The sequence below is a fragment of the Aythya marila genome (genome assembly GCF_965140915.1).
Source record: "Aythya marila genome assembly, chromosome: 12".
Taxonomy (NCBI): Eukaryota; Metazoa; Chordata; class Aves; order Anseriformes; family Anatidae; genus Aythya; species Aythya marila.
This window is the reverse complement of record NC_139053.1, coordinates 16607143-16631980: the sequence shown is the minus strand read 5'-3', so window position 1 is coordinate 16631980 and position 24838 is coordinate 16607143. Positions and strand designations below refer to the sequence as shown.

At 36.9% G+C, this 24838-nt stretch overlaps 2 protein-coding genes across 5 annotated transcripts; one reads left to right on the top strand and one right to left on the bottom strand.

Annotated features, from left to right (window-relative positions):
* Window positions 1-694: 694 nt before the first annotated feature.
* On the bottom strand, window positions 695-9454 carry CENPN (centromere protein N). The gene is made up of 10 exons (XM_082770332.1): window positions 9244-9454; window positions 7792-7837; window positions 7193-7249; window positions 6718-6794; window positions 5207-5383; window positions 4363-4464; window positions 3754-3805; window positions 3176-3288; window positions 2222-2345; window positions 695-1923 (listed from the first exon to the last, which is right to left on the bottom strand). The coding sequence occupies exons 1-10, from the start codon at window positions 9412-9414 to the stop codon at window positions 1808-1810; spliced, it is 1035 nt and encodes a 344-aa protein (XP_082626458.1). The 5' UTR covers window positions 9415-9454; the 3' UTR covers window positions 695-1807.
* A 197-nt stretch (window positions 9455-9651) lies between these two features.
* Window positions 9652-23382, top strand: CMC2 (C-X9-C motif containing 2). Of its 4 annotated transcripts, none has more exons than XM_082770180.1 (6): window positions 9653-9722; window positions 12843-12915; window positions 14104-14154; window positions 16141-16260; window positions 20025-20096; window positions 21602-23382. In XM_082770180.1, exons 4-6 carry the CDS (start codon window positions 16180-16182, stop codon window positions 21674-21676), a joined length of 228 nt encoding a protein of 75 aa, XP_082626306.1. In that variant the 5' UTR covers window positions 9653-9722; window positions 12843-12915; window positions 14104-14154; window positions 16141-16179; the 3' UTR covers window positions 21677-23382. The 4 variants fall into 4 exon arrangements, with proteins under 4 accessions (XP_082626307.1, XP_082626306.1, XP_082626304.1 ...); XM_082770178.1 differs by having other exon boundaries at window positions 9654-9722; window positions 14059-14154; window positions 21602-23381; XM_082770181.1 differs by lacking the exon at window positions 14104-14154 and having other exon boundaries at window positions 9652-9722.
* The last annotated feature ends 1456 nt before the right edge of the window (window positions 23383-24838 follow it).

Genomic DNA, 24838 nt, shown 5'->3' with positions numbered 1-24838 from the left:
GGCCGAACGGGGACGATGCTGCGCCTGGGCTCGGCCGGCCCCGCTGCCTTTCTGCCCTGCCAGCCTCGTCGTGCAGTTCCTGTAATTAGTAATTAACGAGCTGCTTGCCTGCAGTGCGGTGTGGTTGTGTGGCAGCCCTGGTTACAGGAAAGGAGCCTGAAAATGAGAGAGAGATTTTTATATTGTCCCCAAGAGGCAGCGCAGGGTGGGTTTTCCAGAAACAGGCTGCAGGCAAGGTGCTTTGTGCTTTAGGGAGCTGTGAAATCTTCCAGTAAGTCGTTATCTCAGGTTTTAATTTATTTGGGAAAGCACACAGCAAGAGGCAAGCCTGAAATGCACAGCATAAGCCCCATGGGTCTGACTCCTGGAGTGGAGTTTGGGGAGGTAAGGGTGAGACACTCAGAGCCAACGCATAATGGGTGTGGGCTTCTGTGTCACACAAAACCTGGACTTGTTTCAGACAGCTAATGCTGTGCTAAGGGTTTGGTCAAGCTGACGTTGAAATCACAGGTGGAAGTGCTAAAAAAATCGGTCACTAGCAGCTAGTCCTAACTTCTGACACACTATAGAAAGATGGCAAAATCAGAAATGTGGTCTATGCTAAGTCATGTTGCAGTAAGCCACACCAAACAAGCTTTTAGGAGAGGACTTAGTTTACACATTTATTTACAATTTAAAATGAAAAAAACAAAACAAAACAAAAACCACAACATTTCAATGCAGTCTGAAAACAGTCACACTCTGCCATGAAGGTTTTTTGAGAGACTGTCTCTTCGTATCAACATATCTGAAGGGCATTGGAAATCCATGTATACAAAGTACCTGCACAATCAGCTTCCAGGTAACAGAATTAAGAAACAAACATTCATACACTGTTACTGAATCTTCAGACCAAAGCTATATCTTATATTAGAAATACTACAGCAGGTTACATACAAAGATCTATATATAACAAATTACTGTTTATCAGAGCTAAAGAACTCCGCTGTAAAGCCATTGGTTGCATCACTGAATGTGGCCATCTCCGTTCTGCAATCTGTACGGCCCCATGCTCAAAGAGTGTGCAAAGATTGCAGAAGGATCAAGTCTTGAATGAAAAACACACTCTTAAACACGGAATATCTCAAAAGAAAATTACTGCCAATTCCACTGTATTCCTCTAAGATAATATTTCATAAGATTAATACCAATAGCTAGAATTTTTAAATTAAATATTTATTATTAGCTATTGCCCTTGGTGAATAAAAACACTGAATTTGAATTAAAATGCAGTAAAGCTAGATGGAAACTTCATACTGAGTTCTTAATTCCCAGAGTCTCTTCTACCAATGCCCTGCAATGGTCTATAAACATAATTTTAATTTACTAAGACAAAAACATGCCTGGCCCGAAGCAGCCACTTATTCCAATGGGATTGTTCACATATTTAAAATGGCACATATGTTCAGTTTCATCACTGTACTGCAGCAGAAATAAGGCCACCTACACTACCATAGCCATCTATACCTGCAACAGCAAACCGAACAACTACACACGTCTTACTGTATCTCTATTAGGCTTTAGCTTCTAACAGCAAGTACAGGTAAGAGCATTCATCACATTTAAATTTAAAATAATCATGATTTGAACTTCACAAACACCGCCTTTTTGTTTTTTAATGGCTAGCCTACAGCCAAAACCAAACAGCTTTTAAGGGAATAGCAAAGAATAAATTAAGATTTTAAAATCTTAAATGTTTATTATTATATAGATTAATATCAGTAGCAAACAAAATGTGTATTTCGATATGAAAAAAAATCTCTTTAAATTAAGGGCTTACAAAGCTTCCTGGAAGGACATCTTTCCTCTCTCTAATTTTAAAATAATTCCTAGCTTTTTGTGGTATGCACGTGAGTAGTGGCGAAAGAGGGGCATCAGCCATACCTGCAGAGAGAAACAGATAATTATAGCTTACCTCAGCCAATATTCACCTTTCATAATTGTCACATAATTGAAAACACAGCTTGAGTATCTACATGCCAACTTAAGAATAAACAGGTATGTGTTTAGATGTGAGGTTTTTATAGTGGTAACATTTTTATTGTACCAAATTTCTATGCATTTCTAAACCATGCAGACTCTCTCTTATGCAAGGTATAAGAAGCAAGTAAAATGATTAGAATAGTTAAACTTGAAACGATTAAAATATTTTTCCTGCATTTTACAGAGTTGGAACACTCACCTGCTGGCGCCAAGGATTTCAGTGATTCTAATAGATCTGGGCTAGAAAACTTGACCAGACATCTGAATGGCTCTCTTCTCTCCAAAACATCCATGTTAGGATCACTTTTAAACATTGTCTCAAGCTGTTAACACAAAATTTCCAGGCAGTATAAGAAATGCATGCATTTTATGTGTTTATTATCCAAACAGTGTAATATTTGGGGAATCATAGAATCATTTATTTTGGAACAGAAATTGCGTTGTCTGTATGACAGGATACACTCAGAGTCAAAAACTGTACAGCTGTATGCCCAATAGCTTGTACATCAGTGTGAGTAGGTACAGCTGTAAGTAATATTTCAACTCACTTTCAATGGACATATTTAATTTTTCAAACTTTTTGAGTCAAGTACAGTCTGAACAGGTTAACAATGAGGTAGGAGAAGAATCAACTTAAAAAAATATATATATATTTCTTAATGGTAACATGATTATAGTTGGAGAAATATTTTGTTAATAAAATCAGAGGGTGCCACCCTGTGGTAAACAGTTCTCTGGTGGAAGTGACAGCCAGTTCAATAACACAATAAATGATTAGGAATCTCTCAGAGTTTCCAGCGGAAATCAGCATTATCCATGAAGTTAAATGACGGTGTTATATGTCATGTGAGCTTTAAATGTACTTCAAGTAACCGTCATTCCTCATGCCTCAAAACACAGCAGGTTTAAGTCTAGCTTTGTTACAAAACCAAGTCAAAATGCATAATTAACAAGGTTGAAAGACTGAAACATGATCTAGCGTTTTGACCAAGTCTCAATGCAAATCTGTTTCCAATGCTAGTTTTAACTGATTTATTTTAAAATGTCTTCCTTGAAGTTTGAATAAATACTGCATTTATTATTTGCAATTTAACATAGCTATAACTATGTTAAAATTACAGAAAAACAAAACAAAATTTATTGCCTTCACTACCTTATATTGTGCAAATTCAAGTTTGGGTTGGGGACCATCACCAAAAACTTCCTGATTCACTCTCTGTATTCTTTCTTTCTCACTTTTATCTTCTTGAATTATCCTTACATCCACTGCAGGGGAAAAAGCAGGGAAGCAAAGAAGAAAAAAATTATAATCAGAAACAAACCAATAAAAAGACAACCATTTCAGCTGATATAAATATTATTTTTCAGATTACGTGAATGCTCAAACAAAAAATTGGAAGTAACAATTTTAAAGAATTCATCATTGTTTCATATGGTAGTTGTTTGCATCACATGTATTCTCATTCATTACCAAGAAAGAAAACAAGCTAATAGGAAAGGAGATACAGGTCATTGTATATTCTTGCTTTCATAAACATGTGTCCAGTGACAGTCATGGGGAAAATATTTACCTCTCCTAGTGATACCCATATTATCCAGGGATGGATAATATGTCAATGTAACACAAGCACATTCCCTATTATGAACCTCATTCAGTAAGCCAGATATTTTAAAGTGCAAACCTTACAAGTAATGACATTCAAACTTCTATTTCATTTCAAACACACATACCATTTTCCGTGGGTACGTTCTTTTGTTGCTTTGGATAGTGGGTCTGGAAGTTCTGGGAAAAAATTAAAAGGAAAAAAAAAAAAAAAGAATTTAGTTCACTTCTACTTTTAGAGGCTTTAGCTTAAAAGAACTTTCCAGATTTCTTTTCACTTCTTGTTCTGAAAGTGAGTATTTCAATTTTTGACAACTACAAGAGTACAAAGCCCAGCTTTATTTTGAGTAAACGATCCCCATCCTATGATATTTGTGAACATTTCCCTAATTACAAGCGTTACATGGGTGAGCAGAGTAAGTGTCCATTCTAACAGCTTCCAAATCATTACTCTAAGAAGCTTAATGAAACAATGCTAAAAAGTCCTAGGATTGAATTGGTCAGGTACACAGACTAAGTTTAACCATCAGGAATAATAAAAAATAAGTGGGCTACCAAGTAATTACATCACCACTGTAATGTTACCTTAATGAAAAGCTGTCCACCTCAGTAGTTCAATATTATTGTAACTTGATGATCTCTTGGAAGGGGTGAATTTTTCCCCTGCTAGGGGGTGAGAACTAGGCCTGAAACAAAAAGCAAGACTCATCTTAGGATGTACTTGTGAAGCGGCTCACCTGGCTATATCTCTTAAACACAATATCTTTAAGGGAGTTTAAACAATGACTTCGAAGCTCCATTTCACGGATGTCATGGTAATTGGAAGCAACAACCAGTGCCTTTAAATAAAAATTGAAATCATTTTAACATCAGCTTTAATCATCACTGTGTTTATAGTATAGAAAAAGAGAGAATTTCTAGACATTGAGATGCTTTTGTTTCAAGGGGAGCAACTGCTCTTTAATTAGTAGGACTCATGTCTTAAAGATGCTGCATAGATGTTTACAAAGAATAGGGTAATCTACAAAGCATTCAGTAGATTAACCAAATAATCAGATAGCCTTATCAGCTAAAAATACATAAATAAAGCAGATTAATAAAATAATTAAATCACTAGTATGAACATCTGATGAACAGATAAAGAAGAATACAAACACTGAACATGATGATTTTATGGAAAAAGATAACATTGCCTGATGAGCTTGTGCATTTAATTCTTGACATTGTTAACTTTAAGAACCGTTAAGTACGTCGATTTAACTTCAACTTCTGTAAGATAATTTAACTCAATATTGCCTAACATTTGGTTAAAGTAGAATAATTTAAGGTCAGCAAATCACAATAAATTGAGTTTATTCATGATGCATATTCTAAAGGTCACAAAGTCACAAAGATGAGAGTTGTGTCCCCCCACCTTCTTTTTTTTTTTTTTTTAAATCAAGACCTAAGGGGGAAAAAAACTCACGCAAATTAAAATATTTCATTAAGTGACCAATCTTTACCCTTCCTCTTAGAAGCTAACAGAATTATAGATCCACAAGACTGTGGTGGAGTCAGGGTATACACAGTTTTGTTCTATACCTGACATAGCAGAGGTAAGTTGCTCTTAAGCACAGAGACAGAAATGAAGACGTAGGGAGTCTGTGAATGGTATACAACATAGCTGGTTTTGTACTGGTTTGGTTTTGTATATGGTGTTCCCCAGGCAATTCTAATCCAGATTGCATTGTCCTCATATTCTCGAAAACTGATGGTGACCTGTATAAAAAAAGAAAAGTTTTACTTGAAATGCAAAATCGACATTCAGGTGTCCAGAAAAATTAAGGTATTAAACCCGCAATCACAAGACCCACTACAATATACTATACCACTGCTTGAATAAGAAACAAATCCCACTAGCGTGGTAAGGATTGTATTTAAATCAAATTTTCACAGGAAAATGATAATCTCACAAAGAGAAAAAAGTCACTTTTCAAACTGTAGTATGATTTTTATTTTCCTCGTTCAGAAGAACACGTATATCAGTGGGAATTGAAATAATTTATTACAAAAATCCCAATTCTCTCTTTTGGGAAAAGAGCAACACAACAAAAACGTGTCTATTTAAATGGAGGACAAGTGGTAATATTTCAAAAATCAGACATTTGAAAAACTAAACTTTTGATCAACTTAGCTATTTTAGACCTGAACATATTACTTAACACTGTTCAAGAATGCACAGTCAGAATTTTGCAGAATATTCCCTTTTCTGTTCTTGTAGAACTGCACCTCAGTTACTGTTATGTTCAGCTGCTTTCTACGTTGACTCAGTCTGGGAGACAAGAGTGGGAAAACTTCCTTGACAAAAAAATTGCTTTGACTGAGGCACACAGTCAAGCTCTTCGTACAAATAGGTTGGAAACTGTTTGAATATGTGGACCAATATCACCTCTCAAAGTTTTTATAAGCCTTTTCCCCCCCCTTTCTTTAAATGAAGTTACTGCAAATCTATTTGAGCTTTATGAATGAAATATGATTACTTGTTAGTCTGATTTGTATTTGTTGCCCTCTACTGTTTGTCAGTGGGAATACTTTGTGTCAAGAAGCGGTAACTAATTATTCAGAGGCTTTTTTCTGCTCCCTGGCTTTAACAAAGCAATTAAGCTAAAGGAAAGACTTCTACAAATTGCTCAGTAAAAACAATAAGATGACAGCACCTCCTTCCAAGACTTTTCTTACCATGCTCCTTTTTGTAGACTAGAAACTACTTCTTGCTATTGACAGAGATGTTTCAGTCATTGTAATATAAAAAGTTAAGGCTAAGTTCTCACAACCATCAAAAAATGTCACTTTAAAACCAGAAACTATTTTTAATGCCATATTTCAAGTCAAGCTCATATTTTATTTAACTCCAGCATAACTGTAAAGTTAATAGAACAAATATGCAATAAATTTTTCCTATTTTTCATACACTTATTATCATTCTTACCGTGAATAATTCCATTTCATTTTGATGCAGATTGTAAGAAAAAAAAAGTATCTTGCTAATCTTATGGAAACAATCCACTGACACCCAACCTGTGCAACAAATTTAGAATGGATTTTTTTCTTACATTTTTCAAAGCTGACTGAAGTCGTCCCTTAAACTTCTTTTTGAAATTTGAAAAGTCAAACAAGTCCGTTTCTTCCCCTGTTAAACAAGAAAATAAATTCCGTTTATAAAAAAAATAAACAGAATTCTGTTTATAAGAACTAGTTAAGAGAGATTTTCACAGTTTTGCTGAAAAAATATTAAGGAGAAAAATGCTGATGTTGCATAGCCTTCTAAGAAGAGCTGTATATTAAATGAGCCTCATTATTGATATATAATTATATATATATATATATATGTAAGTTACTATTTGATTAGTCATTACTTTCCAATATTTTTTCCAATAATTTCCAATAATTGCTAGAAAATTTAAAATTAAAAGTATTTGAAAAACATTAAAGATAAATCCTTAACAGACTTTGTATTTAAAATATATGCTATGAGGCAGCACTGCAGTAAGCTGCTAAGGACAGTAACAGCAAGGAAAGGTACTTTACCTGTTTTTTTCATCTGGTAAACACTCCACATTCTTTTGTTTGGATAGATGTTGTTGTCTAAGAAAAATAGGAACTGCTCAATAACATATCATCCAAAAGTAATTAAAAGAACAAATCATTTTATATCATTTTATACTTTTATGACCAGGTCATTACTTCTGATAAGGCAATATAATTTATTCAGCATTCTTAACTACCATCAATAGCAAACCTAATAGCCAAATACTTTTTTAATTAATAGAGATAGGTAGATCACTTGTAATTTAGTTAAGCAACTAATAAAGGATATTTAATGTTTTAAAGAAGCGCTTGACCTAAAAACAAACAAGTTTAGGGTTCAGCGCAAGCTGGGGAAGTCTCTACATTTACAGCTGTGTTCTGGGTTGACATCTCTTTAGAATTTAGGAGAAACAAACATGCTATTGGTGATTTAGAACTTTGGAAATTAAAAAAAAAAGGCCAGACTCAATAGGATTAATCTAAAATGTAATCTTTTTCCAACAAATGCATCCATGCCTTATTAAGGCACTTGCTATGTAATTAAAGGACTTAGCAAGTTACTCAGGAAAAAAAGAAAAAAGGAAGTTATTTTTACTTACAAATTATGTCCAGAATGGCTGCTTGCTTTAGGTCTGCAGAATTTTCCTGGAATGAAAAATGACAGAGCATGGTGACTGACCTGCATTTCCAGAATGCTCTATTGTGCTATTTGATGGGAAAAATCTCAGGACAGGTAGTTTAAATCACATTGCACTCAGATCCACAGCATCCACGCTCTCCTCTAAGAAACCAAAGGTGGTCCCAATGCATACAATATGGTTTAGAGATATCAGTAATGAAAGCTATTTCAGCAGGGTTAAGTTCCTTCTGCAGCAATAGCAAGAACGTAGTGTGATGTAAAAGCAATTAGAAAGTAAAATTAAGGGGTATTAGTGACAGTATGCAATGTTGACTAGTATTTCACTGTCGGGAACTTTAACATGTTTGGTTCTTTATTTAATGTTTACATAAACATTACATAAACATTATGTTTACATAAAAAGATATAAGAAACCATGACACTTCATGTTATAGACAAGTATTTCAAAAACATACAATTTTAAAATTCTGATCCTAAGAATAACTTAGTAATTAATTTGATCCTTTTGTGGCAAATTATCTCTGAGTATGAAATTCAAAGAGAACTACAAAAGCTACAGAATATAAGATGTATCAATACTAACTGTATTTGTCACATCTGGGTTATGATACTATATATAGTTCTGATACACCAGAGGCAGAGTACAACAGAAGTAGCAGATCAGAAAACTTTTCTGCTTGCAGAAATGGAAGCAGAATGGAAGTAGTTCTAGACAAGGAAATTTTTCAAAAACTTGAACTTATGAAAAGTCTCCTCCAAAAACTAAGCAAGTGATATTAAAATGGGAAGGAAATCAAAACAAAAACAAACAACAAACAGCATGAAAATTTAGAGCACTCAGGTGTCAGCCCAGGTATATATAGCCCCAGAGAGCTCTAGACAGAACCACTGAATATACAAAACTGCGGAAATCCTCAAAATTTTACATTTACATGAGCCAACCGTGAGTATATGCTTACACAGCAAAATAAGGATGTTATTATAGCATGCTTGATCATTCCTACAGCACTACATATGTTATACAGGAGGCTTCAGCAGACAAACTAGTGCTGTCATTACCTGCATGAAAGAGCTTTTCACCAGCACTACATAAAGAGTAGACATCTCAATTAATGCCTTCATTTTGTAGTTTAGAAACACCCTCATTTTGTAATGAGCTGACACCCTGAGCTTTAACTGCCTCAAACACCTCAGGGCTCCAAACACGGTACTTCCATGTTCAATAAGAACTAACCCTGCACTCCTACCAACCCTGCACAACCAAGGCTGTTATTAGCCTGCCTTGACATCTCCCAGCCTACAACCTATCACTTAATGCTAGATTATGGCCAAATAAAATCCATTTTAGCCACTGGCGATCCAATAAGTGCCCTGCCGGCCGCTGGCGGGCCGCCCCGAGGGGCAGGCTCACCTCGCAGAGCTGCACCACCTCCTGCGAAATGCTCTCCTTGGTCTGCCGGAGGTTTATAGCGCCCAGCTGGGTGTCGGACAGGAAGCCCCACTGTCGCAGCACGGCCAAGATTTCATCGCGGGGGATTTTCAGCACGGTCCTGCGGATGTACTCGGCGACGACCTCATCCATGACGAGAAACACCTCAAAAACACCTCAGGCGGCGGGCGCAAGGGGGGCGCAAGGGGGGCGCGCGGTGCCGCCCGCCTCAGCAGCAGCAGCAGCAGCAGCTGCGCGCCCGCCTCGCGCCCCGCCAACCGCCGCCCGCCTTTCGAAGCGCCCAATCAGACGCCGCGCCGTGCTCGGCCGGGCCAATGGCAGCGAGCCCCGCTCCGCGCGCGGCCCCTTCCCGCCGGGCGCGCTGAGGCGGCTTCCGGCCGGGACTGAGGCGGGGGCGGTGCCGTAGGGCGGTGCTGGGGGGCTCGGCCCTGGGGAGCGGAGTAAGTGCGGGGTGGCCCCGAGGGGACAGGCTGCGAGGGGAGGCTCCTCTATAGGGAGAGAGGGGCTATAAAGGGAGGGCTTGAGGGGAGCCGTCTTTGTGCAGCCTGCCCTGAGGAGCTGTGTTTTTATCCTGGCCTGTGCTGGGGCCGCCCTCTGGGTGCCCCTGCTCGCCTCACGCCTTCAGTCCCGGCTCGAGGAGGGCTCCCCGCAGCCCCCTTGTTCTGTCAGGGAGCAGGGGACTGCCCGTTACAGCTCCCCGAGCTCTTCCTCCCGTGTCGCCTCAGGGCTTTAAAGACTATTGGAAGTGCTGAGAGCTGGGGGCAGAGAGCAGTGTGTGGTGTGGCCTCCTCTGTGTAAGTTCTGATAACTGGGGGCAGCAGCGCCGTTCTCCTTACAGCGGAGGTGTAACGCTGGCAGCCTCCTGCCAAGTGCTGTGCAGCTTCCTTGAGCAGCTCCTGGTGCTCGAAGGGTGAGGCGTTGTGCTCTGATGGGAGCGTGGTCCTCTGTGTCTGTTTCTCTCAAAAGCAGGAAAATCCGTGTACAGTAGACAAGGAAATTCTCCTAGTTATTAAATTCTGGTCTTCTTACCTGTTTAATCAAGAAATGAAATAGCAATGAAGTGAAGCATGGCCTGGTGGATGCAACTGAAGCACAAGAGCAGCTTGCACAAACCAGGAATTTGTCTACAGCACCTCATCTTTGGCATGCTTTAACTTTATACTCACTGTGTCTTGTCATTCTTGACTGAATAGTCTTATTTTCCATTTTCCTTGTGTGATCTAATATAATAGGTCTGTTAATTGCACAATCGTGCAATCTAGTTTACCTAAATGCCTGAAAACTATGGATGAATGCGCCTCTTCCAAGAAAATGTGCATTTGCATGGTTGGAGCTGTAGTACTAAGATAGTGCTGCCATTAGTCTGCCAAGGAACATGATCTGTAACTATCCACTTGGTCGCTTTTTTCTAAGGATGCTTGGATTGGATAGGGAGAACATGGGGTTTATGAATACAGGACAGCCAAGCTGATCGCAATCAGTAGCTTTTGAGTATCTAAGAGTAAAATGTGATCCGTCATAGTAGGAAGGCAGCAGGAGTAGAAGGAGATTACATCAATAATATCTTGTGATGTATTGTACAGTGTAACTTACTGCAAATTGTAATAAAAATATACCATTAGTTGTCCCTTTACACTGATGCTTGTTGTATGAATATGTCCTTAAGTAATCAATAAGAGGAGAAAATGCCTGATTGTGCTTTAGTTGGTCTATTATTTTAGTCAGAAATGAAACTGTGGAAATTACTTAATATTCAAATTAGCGTTCAGCTTGCTTCATTCATTAGGACTAATGCCTTCTTTACTTGCTTTGTTAAGTGTGAAATTGGCTACCATCTCACTTTAACGGGTATTTACTGCTGAGAGTAACAGGTGAGCAGTTATTCTAATGGGAAGGATGTTGAACTGTGGGCAGACGGCAGTCATGAAAAAATTAAAATGAATTTGAATCTTATTTGCCGGGCTATTTTCTTATTCTTTAGGCTCAGAGAAAGTAAATAGAATCTATAAAGAAAATTTTAAAGTGGCATCATTCCCCTACACTGCTTCTTGTGTTTCCTTGCTGCTTACAAGTCTTCAAAAACACATATCTAAATTATTAATCCCCTTCCATTCTAATATGTGATATTGGAAAACAAAGACTGAAGTTTAAGAGATTGTGACTACTTTTTAATAAGATTCAGCCAAATGTTATTTATTAAAGTGAAGGTGTTTATTCACCATTTAATTTGTTGGAAGAGTGGGCAAGCTAAGGGTCATTCTCAGCGTGCTTAATGGCAATGGAAGAACAGCAGCATGTAATGACACCAGAATATCCTGATCTGGAAGATGTTAACCCTGTTAATGAAAGCTGAAAACAGGGTCCTTAGTTCAGTTTCCCAGGCTTTTGAACTCCTGTTAATCAATTGTAATTTCTCTCTTCATTGAATTTTTAGAGTACTCTGAGCTATCATCAGAAACATTCATAAGTTAATGTCAAAGACTGATAATACTAGGAATGCAGAAATTGTGATCAAATGATTTGGCTAGTATCTTCAGGTAACCTAGGCTGGCTAGGTCTGCAGCTGAATCCTTTTTTATGCTGAAACTTCACATAAGCTTACAGAAAAATGGCAATGATTTTAGTAAACAAACAGCTGGTGAGTTGTAAGTATTTTTGTCCAAAGTCAAACTGGACAATACTGTGTAACTGAGAACTTCAGACCAAAATGTGTGGCCTTACTCAACTTGTACAGTGAAATAAAGTGCAAAATGAATGTTACCCATGGGATACAGTGGTTTTCTAGGGGTTTGTAGGTCTGCCTGCCTTTCCCTCCTCTGTTAGCATATTCTTGGTTGCACTGCTGCCCTGTGGGTGTTATTTGAGTGTGTGCAGCAAATGTAAGCGTTTTGTGGTGCTGTAGAAAGCTCAGTGCTTCGGGATAAGGATCTTAGTGAATAACAATGAGGATGCAGTTAGCTGCAATTTTTCATCTTCTGTGTTGACAAACAAGGATTTGTGTTTTACTCTAAATAGTCTTTTTTTTCTGATCACTATGTGAATTCCTTCTTCTTTTTTTCTTTACTATTGTCTTTGGAAACTTGGAAAAAATAAATAAATGACTTACATGTGCAACTTTTTAAATGGAAAAAAATGCAAAATTTGGTTTAAAAAATAGCCTTTTAACACATTCTAATGAAATATGGAAAAAAATCTGAGAAAAACATTTACCTAAATTGAAACTTCAATAGATTTCTCCCAAACATGGAAATATTAAGCATTAGGCTAATCAGTGAGCCTAAAAAGGCAACCTCATCTACTTTCCTTTCTGCTTTGGGGTAGAAGAACCTGATTGGTTCTTCTTTTATAGGAGATTCTGGAAAAAGGAGAAAGGAGCTATATTCCTTTTTTTTTCCCTGGATTCCTGACATGCTGGTCTTACGCTTCATTTGGGGAAGAAGAGGGAATGTACAAAGCCCCTTCCTTCTCCCCAGGTCTAGATATTTCCCATAAGGAGGTCAGGAGGAGAAGCTAGCGACTGGAGAGCAACAAGCACTTCATCCTCGATCTTGTCTTAACAGGCGTGTGAGTGAAGTGCATGCAGTGTTCTTGGCCTCTTCTGGGACAGCCTTTTGGTTCCTGACTACTGGCTAGGTATCTGTAATTCTATAATACTTGCATATTCCTTCTATGCATTAAAAATAAATATTTGATGTATTGAACAAATGTGTAGACAGGTTTTAAGATTAGGGATGAGTGTCAATTCTCAATTTATATGTTGGTTCCTGTTAGGAAGTCTTTAGCAATTTGATATACATAGTGCTCAAGATGGCTTATGTGTGGATTATCTTCCAGGTATTATTTTTCTAAGAAAAAAATGTCATCGCTGGAAATTAAGTATCGGTGTCAGAGATGTTAAGGCTTTTGATTCTTTAAAAATCTGTTTTATATTGGAAACCATAAAGCTAGAACATCCTTTATTTTCCTCACTTTAAGATGAACTGCACTTTTAATTCCTTTTTTTTTTTTTTCCCTTAAGGATAGTGTAGATTTAGAAACTGGTTAAGGAAGTTGACAAAAACAATTGTCTTTATCCATGTCTTCCACCTTCAGAAGCTAATAGTTTATAGGAATTTGCAGTTAGTTCTTAGTTCTTTATGGCACTTGAACCAAATCATTTAGCTAAACTTACACTGTAATTTTTAACAAGGAAGGACAAACTGCAGAATTCAGAATCTCGTATAAAACACATTGAAGGGCAGAATACTTTTTCACGATACGATGAAATATGTCCATGTGTTTGTGTAGAAAGTTCATCTAAATACTTCTCTCCAAATATTTGCTTCAGATATTAATGTTTGCTTAGCATTCTACAGTCCATTTTCTTCTTAATATAATTGCTGTATTTTCCTAATATTTTTCCTCTACTTTACTGCTAATATTTCTTCTACAGCAATTTCATGTTTATGCTGACATTCTTTATCCAGCATTTCGGTTAATAGTTTCCTCAGAGTGGTTTATATGGCTTTTTCCCAATCTTTCTGCTTATTTTTTTTTTTAGTACTTTTTCATACTTAGTGTCCTTATGAGCTATCAACTATATAAAATTCTGTCCATGTGGACTTAAATTTTAGTAAGATGGCAACTTGCTGCCTTCAGGATTATTAAAAAGCAGCTAAAGAAAACAGCAGCTCATACTCTCTTTTATCATACGTATTTTTGTTACCCTTGAAAGTCTTTCTCTTTTAGTCATTCCCCTCTGGCAAAAATATTTTAGCCTTATGTGATCATTTGTAGATCTCTGGCTCACCTGACACTCCTGAACATAAATATAATATTTAGCTCTGATAACGCTGTTCAGTCGTGAACTTCAAAAGTACTTGAAGGCTCCAGGTAAGCCTTGCATGACCTCTGTAAGATGTCTTGTTATTTTAATCTCTTGTAGCCTACATGAACTGCATGCTATATCTGGTAACAACTAGAAATATTTTAATATTTGAATATTATATGAAAATTAATGTAAGGAGCACTGGCCTATGTGTGAACTGGTGTGGCTTCTTGGACTTGTGACCTGCAAGAGTTGCCATTGGGGATTCCTTTGAGTCAGGTGTCATTAGAAGGCTTTTAATTGATGAAATACAATTGTGATAATTGTTACCTCTTTGTGCCATTGATAGCTTTTCTGAGAAAACTCTGCACATGGCAGTGATTGCCAATGTTAGTTTCGAAAGAATGATTCTTTCCTTGAAATACTCCCTTTGACTTTCTGGCACGCGGTGATGTGCACGCTGCCTGTTTCTCTAGAGTGTTACCATTGCTTTCTTCTGAGACAGCCAGCTCAGCTGACAGTTTCGGGAAGAGCGATCAGAGGCTGAATGATGAAGAGGTTTAATAATCAACCGGGTTCCCGTGTGTTAAAGTAATGTGCAGACATCGAGCAGGTCACCCTCTCAAGGGAATGCTAACTTTGGTGCTCTCAAAAATTCTACTGATAAATTTAAAACATATTGACTTTGTGGTGTGCAATCAAAAGCTGGTAGCAATAACACAGCAGGGTTCTTAATCACTTTGCTGTTACAGTCATGCGCCTGCTGTCATATTTCTAAAGGCTCATTTGTTAATTTATTGAATCGAATGCTTAAGCAACTCGCGTGGTTTCCAGCTTCTGTGCTAGGAGTGTGTGTAGTGTAATGTTAGACTTCCTGATAGCATGGGCGAGAGTCTTGAAATAAATGACTGGAAGTCTCTGCGACATGATGCCGAATGTATTCTCGTTGGTCTCCAGAGCCTTGTAAACTTGTTTGGATTTTAAAAATTTTGTTTGCTTGTGGGAATGTAATTCTTGTTAAGCAGAACACATGATGGGAAATACTGGGTAAATTAGTGTGGATATATTTGGCTTGAGGAGCTATTACTTGAGTATTCTAGGAATAGAAGAGTAGCTCATAGCTGCCAGCACTGCAGCTGAACATTGAAAGTTTGCAATTGTAAAATCTGACCTTTGACTACTCATGTTTAGATTGTTTAGCTGGAATGTTGAGACGGTGACAACAGCTTTAGTACAAGGTGTAGTGGTATTTGCCTGATGCTTGCAGCTAGTAAGCTGCTCTCTTTGGGAGGAGGGAGGATAACAAAAAAATACTAAATAAACAAGCCACAAGAGATCTATTTAACTCAGGGGCAGTATGGTTAATATAAGGAGAATTTTGTGAAGATGTCTACTTGTCCTAGTACAACTGGACATTTTTACTTCCCTCCCTGGTACAGTGATCTTCTGAAACAAAGTTGTCATTATTTTAACCGTTGTTATATCACATTATCATCCCTTGCAACAAAAGATCTTGAAAATTACTTCTGGGAATATATATATTTTTAAACGGAATATATATAATTTTAAAGTAATATTTAAAAAAATAATGCATCTCAAATTTGCTCCTGCCTCACAGAGCCCTGCAGAAGAGGGTCTGGGGGTCCTGGCTGACACGAAGTTAAACATGATTTAGCAGTGCACCCTTGCGGCAATAAAAGCTAACAGCATATTGGGCTGAATTATTATGTTTACCTAGCAGATCAAGGGTAGTTACTATTTCCTTCTTCTTGGCATTCTTGAGGCCACATCTGAAATACTGCGTTCACCTCTTTTGATCACAAAGAATATAAACTCTCAGTTAAACTTTAATGTTTGGGCTCTGCAGATAAACAAAAGGCGTGTGCTGGTTTTACTTGCCTTACCTGTATAATATGAACTTTGTATGTTAAGCATCATTTTTTATTTTTTTGTATAATACGTGATAATTTTTTAAGTGGTCAACTTAAACTCTTATTTATACTTTTTTATACTTTTAATGTATATATTTTAATATTGTTTAATCTTCTCAGATTCTTGGCCTTGAACTACTAACATCATTGCTACCTAAGATGCATCCAGACCTGTCTCCTCATCTGCACACTGAAGAATGTAACCTAGTTATCAGTCTGCTCAAGAAATGTCACAAGGAGGTAAGGAGTTCTGAGCAGAGAAAAGAGTGGGTGGGATGGGAAACGAGCGTCAGATAAATCAGTGTCATATGATCATAGAGAGAAAAAACCTCCTTTAGGCAGATCAGCCAGGAAATGTAACTAGTATACTTTCACTGAAGAGGTATCTGACAACTGTGTGTAAAACTTTGGTTGTGATGTCCTAAGGAAATACAAGAAAACTTTAAATTTTCTGTGCTAGTGCTTGACAACTGTGGACCTATCTAAAAAATTTAAATTTCTGTGCCTTTTAGTACTCTGTGCATGCGTGTTTCTCTCTCAAAATAGGCAACTTCAAATGCTGTCTTTTTGTATGCTTGCAGCATTTCTGTATTCCAGCTGTCCGCAGGCCAGATGTGTTAGTCTATTTATAAGCAGATGTGTCGACGGGGATCAGGGCATGCAGCATGCCTTACGTTCAATGCTTGGAAAGCTAAATGTGAATGGGTACTTCCCTTCTTAGTGGGCACCTACTAGGATGTAAAATACCAAGTTGTCTTGAGGCAACTGCAGCTTCGTCACTGGTTCAAGATGGAAACCTCCTCTCTCTCATTTAGCAGCCATTTAAAAAATCTGATCAGTAGTAAACTTCAGATGTAGAAGTCGGCCCCGGCAATGAAAGCTATCTGCAGCATTGTTGCATTATTATTTATAATACCCAGTTCTCTGAGTTACTATAAATAGATGTTCTGTGCAGATATATTTATGTATTCGTACATGAAAAGTTAGTCTAATTTTAGTTTCCATGTGTACAAAAGTATATTTAAATGTTGGATACGAAGACAATGTACAATGGCTTATGAGGTCACATGCAGTCTACAGTATTTTCACCTCCATGTTCAGATACGTTTATGATTTTTTGATAATGTGGTTAACTGTTTTGATCAAAATTCTAAATTTATCTTTCCCAAAGTCATTACAGAAAGAAAAACAAGGCTGACAATACATGAAATATGAGTGAAAAAGTTTGGGTGAAAGAGGGATAACATTTTTGAAGATCTGATTTTAAAGTAGCTAAACTAATGTAGAAAAAACTGTAGTAGTACCTGATTCTTTTTTTTTTTTTTTTGATTTCTACATGATGACAGTACAGAGAACAGACTTCTAATTGCAAAATTCAGTTTTAGTGAATATACTGTACTGGGTTTGTTCAGCAATTTTATTTTGCTGATTTTTTTGTTACTGCAATACTTTGAGGTGTAAGCAACCTTGAATCTGTTAATGACATCTCATACATGACATTTCTTACACAATTGTCTTTCTGTTCCTATGCTCTGTTTAGATATTTTAAACCTAAGATAGAGTTCTTGGGTAGAACATCTCCAGACTTTAAAGTCAAAAGGTGTATTAAGTGTAAGGTTTGTTTTTCTTGAGTTCTATAGTTTGTCTTCCTAAAATGTTGTTTTAGGCAGCTTGAGAGATTGTAGCGACTTTATTTTTATTAATTTTTTCTTAGTTGATTTTTTTTAAAGCAACATTAATGTTGTACAGGTGCTTAGTAGCTAGAATTAAGCTAGAAGACTCTTTGTACATTAACTATTATGGTATCAAAAGGATTGCCAATTTGAACGACTGCCACCCTCAGTTAAGAGGACAATAAAACTCATAGGCAATATATAATTAAAATGTCTTGAATTTTCATAATTGTGAAAACACAGCCAATCAGGAAAGAAACTACACTCAGATTTGTCCTGCTTTTTGGTACGTACATAGCTGGGCTTCCTATACATTGACCTGAATCTACAAATACTCGTTTACTATTTGAAAGTAATGGCTGACTTTTTTTTTTTTAATGAGTGTTAATATACATGTATTTTAAATAATGTAGCTTATTAGACTACCTTGGGTTTAACAGAGAGCTGGAACTGAAAGTTGTACTTCAATTCAATGGCAGCAAGTGATTCAAAGGATTCTGTGGCCAATTTGTCTTAGCAAGGTATTAAGAACAGTAATAATACAGTCAGGCACACGATTATATTCTCTTGTTTTGGTTTGAAGCTCATCTTTTTACATGAAGAGGAATTGCTTTTGTCAGTCTTGTTCTTGCCTATGAGAACATACTTGTGCTAGGGCTCTCAAAACAGAAAGAGTGAAGATAGCTTCTTTCACATCCATTTAAAAGGAAGCAATAAGTTTTTGTTTTAAATTGAAAGGAAATGTACTGAAATAGTGTTTTGAAATTGAAGTCACTGAAATCTGAAGAGTCTGTGATCTTAATTATAGTTATCAGTGACTACCTGCTGTTTTGTCAAAATGCTGAAATGGCCTTCGGCATTCATTATATATGAAGATCCTTCGTATATAATTTAAATTAATGTTCCTGAGGGGTGAAAAGCCTTATCTGGAATTGTATGTACTCTATTTGCATTTTCACAAAAGTCAGTTTGATTTATTTTATTCCTAATCTAGGACCTCCCCATTATATCAAGTCTTAGATCTAGTGGGAAGAGGTTAATGGCATTCCTATTCGATGTCATTATTTTGATTATTTTTTTAACAACTCTGCTCTTATGCCAAATGTGTGCCTTAAAAAGACTTATTTTTATAGATGGCAGCTGAAAGAAATGCATATTGTCTTGCACTCATATCGCTGTAATGGGAGTAATAACTATTTTGGAAAAACAATTTCCCCCCCTCATAATCTGAGCCAAAATGAGTTGACAGTTTAGGAGTCTGCCTAAATAAATGTAGATTCCACTCGGTGTGTGTACGAGTAAGACTGGAGTTGAAATGTGGAGTGCTCACCTTGAAATTAGGCATACTGGTGTGAGAATAGAATAAAATATTAAATCTGCATTGGATAAAATATAAATGTTTTAAAAGCAAGATCAGCTTGAAGTAAAGTGACCATTTATCACATGCAACTGCTTTGGTGTCATCTGATGCCCTTTATAAAGCAGAGAGGTATAAACAAGCTAATTATAGCACTGCCATAGTTAAGTGTCTGTCATAAACTTTATTAACCCACTCCTAAATTCAGTCATGTTCTATTGGCTGACATCTATCTTTGCCCACTATTTGAACTCTTAATAGTGTTCGGCATGTTTCTATAAATCCATCTAACCTCTCATCAGCTGCAGAAATGTGCATCAGTTTCCCTAATGAAAACTAGGTAACGCTTAAGTATGCTCAAGGCCTATAGTTGAGCTGTGTCATAAAGATGATAAATGCATCCTTTTCAACTTTGATATTTGGGGAAACATTAACCATCCTGTTTTTATACTACTTTTAATGTTTCAGTCACTTAAGTTTAGTGGCTGCATCTTTTGGACCCACAACACATTCTTCACATAGTAGGAATAATGAAGCACCGAGTTCTTTGCCTCTGGGATGCCTGCAGATCTTCCTACGTCTTTCTAAATCACAAATGAGTTCAGAACACAAAGTTTCTGTATGTTAATGAAGCCAGTGCTAATTGTAAGACTGATTACTAGATCAATAAAATGTATGCTCTACATTTAGACTTAATGGCTCCAGCGTAGGTATCACATTTCAGTCTGATAACACAACATGGTGAGTACCTTAAACTTTCAGCAAGATAGGGATGCTTCAAATGATGTTTAGAACTAACAAACATCTAGCTACTCAGTAAAAAAAAAATTACAGAGCATCATTTTTCAGGAAAAGAGAGGTGGAAAAGACAGCCAGGATATGTTGCAAAACCCAAGTGACTTTTAAGAAGTTTAGAGCTTCAGAGGAAGAAACCTTTGAATTGTATTTTTTTTTTCTTCTCCCTAACTTATTAGCACAACATTTTGAAATTTTTTGGCCATTGCAATGATATTGACCGTGAGATGCGGAAGTGCCTAAAGAAAGAGGTAAGAAATAAACAAGTTAATAAAAGCTAAATATTTAATACAAGAAAATTAAAAGTCCATGCAATAGAAATTGTGTTTTACTAAGTAGTACAGAGCAATAAAGAAGCCTTAATATGTAAGCACATTCTGGAGTGAGCTCTTGAAACCTCAATTATACTTTGACCTGACAAATTTACCTAAAAAAAAAAATATTGCATGAACAAGCCCCAAAATGGTTTTAAGATCCATGTGAGTTAGGAGATGCAACTCTGTCTTTGCTTGCTACTTTTAGCAAGATTAGACACTGGAAGTAACAATTGGGATCACAGAGGATGCTGTTAGAGTCAGTATTTTCCTGTGAAGATATAAATATATGTGTTGATGAGTTTTCCTTACATGTTTTACTATTTCAGTGTTTTTCTTGTCAGATTAAAAATCTTGAAATAATTGCAGAGTACAGTTCAGAGTGATTGCTTCTTGCACAAAACTTTGTGCAATAATCACTTCTTGTATTTTGTGAAACTGGGTGGAAGTCTCAGATACATCATTAACACGTAGTGCAGCTTGGGTGGGTCTCAGATGCATCATTACATGTTGTGCAGTTTGAGTGGGTATCTGGCTTTAACAAATGGCATGGACTATTTTTGGAGATCCAAAAATAACCAAATACACAATTTTAACCAAGCAAATACTGCAGATAGAAACTGACGCTTCAGAGGTTCCTTCTAGCCAGAACAGCTTGGGCCCCTCTCTTACTGCTCCCCCCTCAATTGGTCTGTGGGAATTAATTTCATCCATACTTGTGCCAAATACCATTTTTTTTACCATGTAAAAACTGTAGCATGGATTTGAAAAACACAGTTTCTTTCCTTGTGACCTTATGTTTTTTTATTCCATTGAAGCCATTATATTAAAAAGCCTTCTTGAAGGCTATGTTTGTCTGCCTTCTTAAAATATACATTAGTATGGTATTATTATAAAGAACCTGAAAGGTTGTTCACAAGCATAGAATAGCTACAAATGAAATTTCTGAAGATCCATTGTTCTCATTCCATTAAAAAAAAAAAAAAGTTAGTGGAAAAAATAGACTAAAAAAATAGTCTGACAACAAATTCATTTTTCAGAAGGCAGACACTTGCATTAGTTCATATCTTTTAAAAGCAAAAGCCTGACCAGTGCTTTAGAATAGCACCAATGCAACTTTTTTCCTAGTTCATATAGGAAGTGTAGCAGTCGTACTTAAGATGGGTATGTAATTAACTTCCTCCATAAGATTAACTGAGTCTTCTTTATTAGAATGTTCTAATACTATTTAGCTTAATAAACTTTAACTTAGAAATAAGTTTTTTAATCAAATGTTAATTTCAAAGTAAAACTAAACTAATATATGGATACTAATATGAACTGCATTTCTAATATATCAAAGATACTGTTTCTGTTCATGAGTAATAAGTCTACACTTTTAAATTTGACTTATCTGTTTAACGATAATAGCTGATCTATTATTTACCTTATCTTTCTTCCAGTATGAAGCAAACAGGGTCAAAAACCAGGAGACGCGACGGAGAATAATTAATGCTCATAAAAACTCTGAGAAGTGAGCTGCACTGTAGCTGGACAGCTGCATCTTGATAGTGACACTCGCATGAAAGCTGACAGAATATCTTTCAGATCACCACTGTTCAATTCAACCTATTGTTTGTGACATGATGGAAAAATAAATGTACTTAAAACGTACTTATTCCTACGAAGTCAAACTGAATGTGGAAAAATGTGAAAATAATAAATGATCACCCATAGCTTAATTTTTGACCTCGAAAAGAAAAATATTGTGGCAATTCTTTGTTCTGGTGTAATTTTGTTGCAGCTGTTAAGTAATGATGAGTCAGTGTGTAGAGTATTATGCATTCAGAGCTGCTGTATTCCCAGCCTCCTGTTGAGTTGCGTTTATTCTTTCATGTTTAGGAGTTTCTTTCATTTTTTTTCCTACAAAACACTGAATGACTTTTCATTCACTCTTTGGGATGTTGTGATAACACTGCTTAAATGAATTATTACAAATTTTAAAGGGACATGGCTTGAAATTGGGAGTGGCCTATCAAACAATAATTGGAGTTCTGGTGTTTTTATTGGAACCTAAATCATGAAGTGACCACCTTCTGTTGAGAACATTAAAAAGTGTTTAGAAACTCAGAACGAACATTTTTCAAGGGTTTACAGAGCCTTGCCTTGATTTTATGCTGAGTGTAATCAGTGTATGCTGAGTAATTTTGAAGAGGAACGCTGCCAAAAATACAAGCTATGTTATTCTTCCACGTATGCTGGTACTAAAGGGGAAGTCAAGTTCTATGCAGTGTGCACTAGGTGATCCTGCTTGGCAGGAGGGTTGGGCTAGATTATCTTCAGAGGTCCCTTCCAACCTCAGCCATTGCAGTCATAGAGCTGCTTTTCTGGGTGTCTCATTTATTTTAAATGACACTTCTTTCACCTAGCAAAAAAAAAAAAAAAAAGGCTTGTAAAAAAAAAAATTAGTTTTATTGAGCTAAATATAAGTGTCTTGAACCCTTTTGAAGAAAGAGTGCCTGTTCTCCAATGAATTCTACAGTTTGTTATAAGAACTGTTGTTGATACACAAAGTTATTCTTGCATCTATTTTTTTTTTGGGGGGGGGGGAACAAAGCTATATTTTGTGTTCTACTTTGAGAGATTTATTAGAAGAATTTTACTTATTTTTCAGTACCTGGATGGATCTGGTTAAATTGGTAAAAACTTGACCACAAATGTATCCTTGTAGAATGTGAGTGAGAATTCCAAGTAAAACAGAAACAACTACTGCTGCGTGTTTTGGTGTGCTCTCTGTTAGAACGAGTACATGTGCATTATGTGAATTAAACACTTGAGTGGTTGGAAGTGATGTAGTCTTTTTGTTGGTGTTCTAGGATTGCTCTTGAAGACTTCATGGTGAAGCTCCCAAACTGGGAACGCTGAATCTTTGATCCTTCTTCCATTTGTGATGACAAAAATCTGCTTCAGGCAAATTCTTAAATTGGATTTGGTGTTGCCTGTAATTTATAAATAAATAGGGAATTGTCCTAAAGATTAGGTTGAGATGCTGGTATCTGAGTGCAAAAGCACTAAAGCTTTCTTTTTTCATCAGCTTCTGTGAGTCCAAATCTTTCACTAAATAGCAATAAAATAATAATGTAAACCACATAATGTAGCTCATTAGTCACAATCATATTGCCAAAGATCAGTCTGCTTAACAAATGGAAGCCCAGGTTTCTTGCACAATTTATATCGATGCTTTAAACTACACTTAAAAATAAATATATTTTACAGATAAGCTTTGTCTAATGAGAGTCTGATCACATTCATCTTTCTGGTTTTCTTTGCTAATTCTGTGTGAATAGTGTGATTTGGGACCACCCCACACTCCTGTGGTTTTCCGCCTTTTTTTGAGGGGGGTTATATTGCAAAGTTGAACATGAGGCTGAGAAGTACTAGTGTAGTAATAGTTACAGTTTATCTGCTGGAGAAGGAGAGTAAGGGTGAAATGGTAAATGTGGTTGTTTTTGTTTGCTTCCTGAAGTGAACTGAGTAGTGATTAGGGGACATGTCAGGTGAAATAAACCTTATTTGTAAGGACTTTGAAGCCAACTTGTGATGTCTGTTGTGCCATAGAGATGTTTTCTCCCTGTTGTTCTTCCTGAAAGAGTAACTTTTAAGAGAGAAGAAAAGAAATTTGATGGAGCTTTCTGTTGTGTCATGTGAGAAGCTCTTTGGCACTTCACGTAGGAAAATGGAGAAGGGGGAAATAAAAGCAGAAAAGGCAAACAGCAGCTATGATACGGACCTGGCCAGAGCAGGGAGATTTTCAGATCCAAGAGCCAGCACAAGTCTGCAGAATTCAAGGATGGGAGGAGTACAGAGCAAGACAGTGATGGCACTACCCAGTAAAAATCCTTTCAGCTCTATCAGAGACACCTGGTAACTGTGCTACCAGCGGTGAAAATCTGCTGCTCTATTTCTCACCTTTGTTTCCAACTACTCCAGAAAAGAAGTTAGTGTGAAGCCGTAAAAGAAGACACTAGCAGCAGAGTGGTAAAGATGTTTTTAGAGTATGCTATTGCACTGGTGTGTCAGTTCCTCAAACTGGGTGGACTTTGTCTTGCTGGGAAATCAAATGCTGGCATCTTTTCTTTCAGCAGAAGGAAAGTGTGCTCACTAGCACCAGCACAATGTATGTGCAGCAGGGCTGGTTCCTGCTCTGGTGTTAAACTGCCTGCAAAGAGCTCTGTACTGGCGATCATTTCTACTGGGAATAGTTTAAAACATTAGTTGTCTGTCAGGGGAAATTAATGAGAGTTATATTCCAGTGAGTGCTCAGCGGCCAGCTTGCTGTAAATGAACTTAGGACACGATCTGCAGCGACTGCCCTTGTGCAGCACAACTTGTTTTGCCCCACAAACAATGCTGGAGCTTAAGTAGCATCTACTGCATGTGTGTTCCTGAGCTCCATGCTGATACGGAGCTAAGAATTCAGTACACCACTGTTTATCCAATTTAGCCTTGATCTGTGCTTTCCTGTAGCTGATTCAGTAATTAAGTTGGTAAGCTGTAATATTGGCTTTCATGTAGGTGATTATTTATACTGTTTTAAACCTCATCTCATGTATGACCTCCGTCCTTTTTGCCTAGTTTTTTGGACTTCTAGATTTTTGAATTGAAGGGCCAAAATGTGCCATACCTGCATGGCTCTTGTA